This window comes from Palaemon carinicauda, chromosome 2, assembly GCF_036898095.1.
Source record: "Palaemon carinicauda isolate YSFRI2023 chromosome 2, ASM3689809v2, whole genome shotgun sequence".
In the NCBI taxonomy this organism is placed as follows: Eukaryota; Metazoa; Arthropoda; class Malacostraca; order Decapoda; family Palaemonidae; genus Palaemon; species Palaemon carinicauda.
Genome location: NC_090726.1, coordinates 7154829 through 7163161, shown reverse-complemented (window position 1 = coordinate 7163161; position 8333 = coordinate 7154829). Strand labels below are relative to the sequence as shown.

At 34.4% G+C, this 8333-nt stretch overlaps 1 protein-coding gene across 1 annotated transcript; it reads right to left on the bottom strand.

The window, feature by feature from the left end:
* Window positions 1-1195: 1195 nt before the first annotated feature.
* On the bottom strand, window positions 1196-7403 carry LOC137614900 (macrophage mannose receptor 1-like). Its single transcript, XM_068344559.1, has 9 exons — window positions 7298-7403; window positions 6665-6823; window positions 6277-6394; window positions 5818-6024; window positions 5403-5496; window positions 4421-4546; window positions 3443-3705; window positions 1813-1906; window positions 1196-1427 (listed from the first exon to the last, which is right to left on the bottom strand). The coding sequence occupies exons 1-9, from the start codon at window positions 7334-7336 to the stop codon at window positions 1196-1198; spliced, it is 1332 nt and encodes a 443-aa protein (XP_068200660.1). The 5' UTR covers window positions 7337-7403.
* Window positions 7404-8333: the final 930 nt, after the last annotated feature.

Here is an 8333-nt window from a genome sequence, read left to right as displayed (position 1 = left end):
CTGATGGACTTGGGTTTGAGATCCGGTCCAGCTTGACAGTTTCTTGTAATTACTGGTTTGGAGGAGGCTATAGTACTACATGCTGAGTCATCAGCAGCCATGGCCTGGCCCCCTCTGGTCTTAGCTTGGACCGAGAGTAGGGCTTAGGTATGGCACTGTCCTTTACCTCTCCTATTTCTGAGTGGCCTTTAAAACTTTAAACCTCTATTGTATTCCTTTTTCAAATCAGATTTCAATACAAAGATCGCCTTACTACATATATGCATGTATATATATGTTTCACTTGGTGTCTGTGAGTGCGTATGTGCATGTATCACGGAATATTTGATAAATAGAATTCATTCAACGTTTCGCTGGTCAGTAAATGAATGGATAACTAACATGACCTACTTAATAAAATTGTCATGTTACTGAATTAAAGTCTTAGAACAACTAATGTAACTCAATTATAGGCTTCAGTTGCAAATGAAAATGCATAGGCTACACATATGATCATGCATATAGAAATAAGTTAGTATTAAAGTGCACGTTCATCGAAATACATACTGATAGATACATACGTATAAGAAAATTGCTTGTTAAAGGATATTTGAAATGAAATGGTCATAAACTTAATTGCATCTTAATTGTCTTTATTCAAATTGTAGCATTACATAAATTTTTATCGATTTTGACCCTAAAATAAGATTTTTTTTTTTTTTTTGTCAAATTATCAATTAATTATGACACCACCTTTCTTTGTCTTGTAAGAGAACAGTAGGCAAATTTGCCCTCTGGTTTCACTCAGCTGGCCGTTCGCAAACGTACCTGAAAGAAATAGATATATAAATAATTCGCAAAGCCTTCTAGACAAGTCCCTGAAAATAGCAATATTCCCTTTTGATTTTTTCACATTAATATATCCCAATTCTCTTCTTCCTTCCCTACCGCTATCCCTACGTTAAAGGGTTGGTTGCCTGATGTGCCGTCTTTAATGCCTTTTAGCAAAGGCATATTCTTGCAACAGCCCAATCGCTTATCCATAAAAGAGGAGTTGGTGGAGAGGCATATGAGTTGCTCTAAAGTATGTTCTTGAAGAAATATTTTCAAATCATTTACATAAATTATGCAAATGTATTATAATATATAATACCCGATTTGATATTTGAAAGCCACTTTTGTTTCTAACAGAAGTGCTATGAATAACTCTCTACTTCTAAAAGTTTCCATAACTGTGAATTTGAACGTTAGTGACGTTAAGTACCCATAGAATCAAGTGGACATTAAGAGGTTCTTTCATATAACCTTTGACCCAAACCACCAACCTTCGTTCGTTGGCGCAATCTTCGTCGTTCCACGTGTAGCCGAAGGATTTCTTCAGCTCCACACAGTCTTCGGAGCCTCCGAATCCCAAGATGTTGCCGTCGTTGGGTTCCCCAACTTCCCACCTATGAGAAATCAGTGAAAATTGGAGGAAATTTTGTCGAAATAGAAATGAGCATTGTTCCTTTAGATGACGGTCCATCTTATATAGGTATTTTATTGCGTAAGTGAATGTAAATCATTGAAAAAGGATTTATTGATGGGTGTGCAGAAAGAATTCATTCTTCTTCATCAGTAGACAAATGCAGATAACTAAAAATAATTGATGAATGGGCAGAAAGATATCAACCATTTTTTTTTCCGCTGAATAAAACCAGAGTTGCAAAAAAAAAGATTACTGATTCTAATTTCTGGTGAGCTAAGTAATAAGATAAGTTCGTCATTGAAATATCATTATTAAATGTTATCTATACTACGTAGAATATCATCTGACAACTGATTTGAACTTACTTGGTGAAGGTCACGTTGCTACAGTCATCCCAAACAAAGACGCCCTCGTTCTCCAAATCATTCAGACCAATCCATCCACTTGCATCGAGAAGACCTGAAAGGCGATTAATAATACATCAGAAGTCGTGAAAAGCTATTAATGGATTAGTAATACATCATAAGACATGTAAATGAAGTAATTGATTAATATTTCATCCCTCTGAAGATCTCTCTAATCTTATATTTATGTATGATTGAATATTTATATTCGTATACATACAAAACAAATTCATATAATACTTTAAATTAACGTATTCTTCAGTTCAATACTTATTTGTTGAGGATGAAAAGTCTTTTGCAGCCTTCTAAAACTTCATAATTAATTATAAGGAACTCATTTCCTATTATTAAACAAGATTGTTCCCCCACTTACCAGCAACGAAATCTTGTTCCCTTACCAGCACGAATTCCTCTTCCCTTGACAGCAATGAAATCTTGTTCCCTAGCAATTCGATCCGGTTCTCGTAGTAAAAACGAAATCTTGTTCCCTTGATAGAAAGGAAATCTTATCCACTTGCCACAACGAAATCTTTTTCTTCTGCTAGATATGAAATTTTGTTCCCTAACAACGAAATCTTGATCCCTCACCAGTCACGGAACCTTGTTTCCTTAATAGACATGAAATCTAGTTCCCTTCTAGCAATGAAAGCTTGTTCGCTAATCTTGTTCTCTTGCCATTGATGAAATTTAGTTTCCTAACAACAAAATTTTGTTTCCTTAACAAAAAAAAAAAAAAATATCTTGTTCCTTTAATAGAAATGAAATCTTTATCCCTTGATAGCTACGAAATATTGTTCTCTTAATAGAAATGAAATATTGTTCTCTTAATAGAAACGAAATATTGTTCCCTTATGAGCAATGAAATATTTTTCCCTTACCATGATGAAATCTTGTTACCGTGCCAGCAGCAAAATTTTGTTTCCTTAATAGCAACGAAATCTTGTTACCCTAATCAGCAACGATTTTTTTTCTCTTAATAGAATCGAAATCATGTTCCCTTACCAGTAACGAAATCTTTTTCCCTTTATAGCAACTGAATCTTGTTCCCTTACCAGCCCCTAAATATTGTTCCCTTCATAGCATGGAATCTTCTTTTCGTTCCTTTACCAGCAATGAAATATTGTTCCCTTGACAATAACGAAATCTTCTTCCTTTACCATACCAAAATATTGTTCCCTTGTTAGCGAAGAAATGTTTTGCCTAGCAAGGTAATCTTGTTTTCCTACCTGCCACGATATCTTATTCCCTTAATAGCAATGCAATCTTTTTCCCTTATCAGCCACAAGATCTGGTTCCCTTATTAGCAACGAGATCGCGTGCCCTAGCTGTGAAATCTTGTTCTCTTAGAGCAACAAAATCTTGTTCCCTGACAGCTTAACCTTCTTTCCTCACCAGCCACGAAATCTTGTTACCTTAAAAACAACGAAATCTTATTTCCTTAAAAGCAACTAAGCCTTGTTCCCCTAATAGCAACGAAATCTGGTTTCCTTAAAAGCAACGAAATCTTGTTTCCTTAAAAGCAATGAAATCTTCTTCCCTTAATACCAACTAATTAGATTACCTTAATTGCAACGCAATCTTATTTCCTTACCAGCAACGAAATCCTGTTCCTTTTCGTTCTTGATGGAAGCAAGAGTGGCGCCAAGAGCAACGCAGGCATCATGGGCCCCTTGCCAGGTCTCCTGATCTTCACTGGCCATGTAGCAGGAGAGGTCGCGTTGCTCCCATCCATCTTGGCATGTAGGAGGAGCAGTGGTGGTTGTTGTTGTAGTTGTAGTGGTGGTAGTAGGAGTAGTAGTGGTTGTTGTTGTTGTGGTTGTAGGTGCAGGCTCGGCTGGGGTGCTGCAGAGGAATCTATGAGGGAAGGAATAATGTTTTTAATCAATCTTATCTTTTGAGTTCGATGGATGACGATTTGTCAATAACACTTTTTTATGAAACTCTTAAGTTTCTCAAAAAATATTTTATATTTTTCCTATCCATAAGAGATCGAAAAAAGTGAATAGTTTTCAAAATTTGTCATTTCCACTTTGCGTTCAGATGGAAATAGATTGACCCACACAGGCGCCTAGAACTTTGATCTTCGTAAATTTACTGAAAACTCTTTTTTGATATTATCCAGAAAATTTTGCTTAACTGAAGCCTATATAATACTCTTGCTTTTTGTGAAAGCTATTAAAGGTTACCTTCAAGAGACCCTTTCCCATCTGAGTCTTTCAATCAGTAAAAGTTCAATGGAAATGTCAAAAGGGATTGAGTTTTGATCCAAAAACTGTCTTTGTTTATTGGTATCTCACAATCCTAACCATGGTCATTATCGTTATGATAATCATCAACGCTATTATGTTACGTCATATATTCGGTTTATGGACGTAGACGTTGAAAAAGATCTTTTTAATATAGACTAAACCATTTCTCCCATAATATACTAAAATGGAAACTTTTACAAAACTATGGTAATAAAAGATCAAGATTCAATCATCTAAGCCAACCAATCATATTCTATAACAAGCCTTAACCATGTTTATGTTCTGTACTTGTAGACATTGAAGAAGATCGCGTATCTTACCTGTTTTCTTCGTCACAATTATCGTCATTCCAAAAGTAATTGAAATTCTTTTTCATTTCGGCACAATTGTCTCTTTCTCCAAACACCCAATATTTACCGTTGTTGTCTGGTTGTCCATCAGCCCAACTGGAAATGAGGAAAATTACTTACAACTACATAAACCAACGTTTAGTAACGTGAAGAATATTTAAGTTAATTTAATTAAGGATTATTATTATTATTATTATTATTATTATTATTATTATTATTATTATTATTTGCTACGCTACAACCCTAGTTGGAGAAGCAGGATGCCGTAAGCCCAAGTGCTCAAACAGGGAAACATAGCCCAGTGAGGAAAGGAAATAAATAAACTACAGGAAGAGTAATGAACAATATAGAACATTTTAAGAACAGTAAAAATATAAAGATAGATCTTTCATCTATAAACTATAAAAACTTCAAAACATGAGGAAGATAGATAAGATAGATAAGTGTGTTCAAGTGTACCCTCAAGCAAGAGAACTCTACCCCAAGACAGCGGAAGACCACGGTGCATAGACTATGGTACTAATCAAGACAAGAGAACAATGATCTGATTTTGGAGTATTCTTCTCTTTTAGGAGCTGCGTGCCATATCTAAAGAGTCTTTTCTATTTTTACCAAAAGGAAATTAGCCACTGAACAATAACAGTGCAGTAGTTAACCTCTTGGGTGAAGAATTGTATGACGATATCAGTTTTGCTAAGTGTATGAGGTCAAAGGAGAATGTGGAAAGAATTAGCCTGACTATTCGGTATATGTGTAAGGAAAGGAAAAATAAGCCGTGACCAGAGAGAGGGATCCAATATACATTAGTACACTTTGGCGATCAGAAAATGTATGTGTATATATATATGTGTGTGTGTATGCATATATATATATATATACATACACATACATACATACATATATATACATGATACTAACAAAACGAAAACGTTGGGCGCAACTGTCTCCTTACTTGGTATAATCAAGGGAACCTCCATCAGCCCAGGTGAAGTTGCCTTCGTCCTTCAGGTCATTAAGACCAATCCAGGTGTCTGAATTCAACTGACCTTGAAAAGTATTTTAATTTGAGTAACAGGAAGTATTTGATAAATATAATTGCATATATAGTATATAGTATATAGTATGTATATAGTATATAGTATTTGGAATCAAGCCACTTTATGTCCAGGAAGTATTTAATGAATAGAAGTGCATGAAGGGTTGAGCACATAGAGGGATTTCATTATATCATGATTAAACGAACTGCATGTTTATCTACACTATTGAATTGGTGAACATAAAAGAATTAACGAAATTAAAGTTTGGTAAAAGGGTATAAAATTTTTTTTAAAATTACGAGCATTTTTTTTTTCATGATGACAACTCACTAGCAACAACAGCCTGCTGAAGGGATGAGGACAGGGTAGCCAGCGTTCCCCCTTGGGCGTTGCAGAAGTCTTGCCCTTCGGTCCACTTCCCTTTCTTATCGGACAAAAGGAAGCAAGTGGACTCGACCAGCGACCAGCCGTCTTTGCAAATGAGTCCGGGTGTGCTGATCACAGGAGGGGACAGGCAAGTGTCCTGGCGGGTAATCTCTGCAATCGGGGAATGTGGAACTGTTCCTTAGGGATCTAAATATTGTTGATTCATACACGACAGAAATGGTTCGATTGCAATGCAAGATCTCAGTGCAATTATTTCAAATGCTCTATTTTATCATTTCTATTTCCCTTTTAACATCGTTAGGAATTTTACAACTTTGATAATTTTTGAGGGTGTGAAATTTCTTACTCTATCAATGAAAACTAAAGTATTATAAAGAACCAATAATTACTAAGGAGACTCACCTGAAGGGACGAGATCGCAGGAAGTCAGAAAACCTTCGCTGAAAGTAAGCTTTACTCGGAGACCAAATTCTTCTTCCAGCTTTGGAATGCGTCTCAGCAGGACTCCAGTCAACGAATCCTGGAATGATGACCCCCTTTACTCATGATGGGAGATATATATCGAAAACAAACACGAAAAAAAATCATAGGAGGAAAGAAAAACTATCTATCCTGAGATGGCGATTTTCATTCAGAGAGAAATGTATTCAAATTAAGTGTAATGGTATTGGTATACATTGATAGTTACTTCAACACTCGTATGATTATAATTCTCACCGTTGCACGCCTCTTGCACGAGAAGCAAACGTTACACGAAAACATTGCTTAGCAAGATGAAACCATCACAAACCTCAGCCCTGAGCTTCTCTGGATTACATCCCAGCGTTGGCAGGGCCTCCCTGGCAGCGGGTCCCTCGGGGTACCTCAAGTGGAGCCTTGACTGGATCTTCAGTGACAAATCGTCGTTCAGGTAATGGACTTTTCCAGAGTTGGTCCGACCTAATCCGACCTGACAAGAACAATAAAATATTTATTTTATGCAAAAGTATCTACAAGTGCGAGTTGAACTGGTATCCAGCATGATAAAAATACTTATATCCATGCTCTGGACTTTTCTATTAAGCGGAAATAATTTAAAAGTAATAGGGTAAATTATATGAAATTCATACGTTTTATTTTCATTTGAAATTTTAAGAAGTCTGATAATACGCGATTCTGAAAAGAAACAGATTCATTTTCAAATTCAAATCCTCAAAGCGGCAGAGAATGGAACAAAATTCATTTAAGCATTACATTACATGCATAAATTGAAAAGAGTTCAGCTTAACCTCAAAAACGAAAGAAAAACAAAATTACAAATAAAAAACTCAGAAGAAAAACAAAATTACAATTAAAAAACTCAGAAGAAAAAGAGAATTTAACCTCTAAACAATAACAAAATTTTAACTTAGATAAAACTAAATCGGAACTGTGGAATTCTAACCGTCAAGAGAGAAGAGAAGAGAACAAGTTTCCAAATCATGGCTGCTGCTGCGATTCCTCCCACAGAGAGACTCGAGAAGGCCAGGGACGGTGAGCGAGTGACTCCAGTTAGGTACTAACCTCTATATATATGTGGACGTCCATGAATAGATATTCTTCAATTTCTTTTGGTGTTGAGGATGTCATTAAAGGTAACTGCAATGGCAAGAGCGAGAATAAACAGTTTATCCCTTTGCTTACACAGTAAACCAGTAGCCCCAAAAGACTTAGGTAAACAAGATCTTTAATTACTTATTGACAAATTAATCATGCCACCATGCTGAAGGCCAGTCTGCTTACTCATTCAACTTTAAATAGAGTGGTCTCAAAGGACATAAGGACGCTTCAGCACACTATTTTATATTCCATATATTCCGTGAATTTGTTGTCGTATCAGCAAAAATATAGACACGAGACGCAAACGCATATAATATAATATATATATATATATATATATATATATATATATATATATATATATATATATATATACATATATATATACATATATATATACACACATATATAATTTATATTTTGTATGTATAAAATTGGATATGTAAGATAAAAGCATATACAATTATATATATATATATATATATATATATATATATATATATATATATATATATATTATATATATATATATATATTTTTATATATATATATATATATATATATATATATATATATATATATTTTATATATATATATATATATATATATATATATTATATATATATATATATATATATATATATATATATATATATATATATATATATATATATTCTTACGGAGCAGGTCTAGTGTGGAGTAAATACAGTAGTTTATTAATGTATTTCATTTATGTTTTCATATGTGCATTGCAGAGGTGAATAGCCAGGTCTGAAGAGGAGTTACTCTCATGTAGTTATAAGGTTGTTATGTAAATTACGTAAGACTTTCGTCGTTAATTTCATTGTATTCTTCATTCAAGTCAGTATATTTAAATTTGT

Bases quoted from the DNA above. Each gene is read 5' to 3' on its own strand.
- LOC137614900 (XM_068344559.1), bottom strand. From the start codon at position 7,336: ATGATTTGGAAACTTGTTCTCTTCTCTTCTCTCTTGACG. The intron at 6,824-7,297 runs GTTAGAATTCCA...TGTTCTTGTCAG, and splicing joins TCTTCTCTTCTCTCTTGACG to GTCGGATTAGGTCGGACCAA. The intron at 1,907-3,442 runs GTAAGGAAATAA...ATCGCCTTTCAG, and splicing joins GGAACAGGATTTCGTTGCTG to GTCTTCTCGATGCAAGTGGA.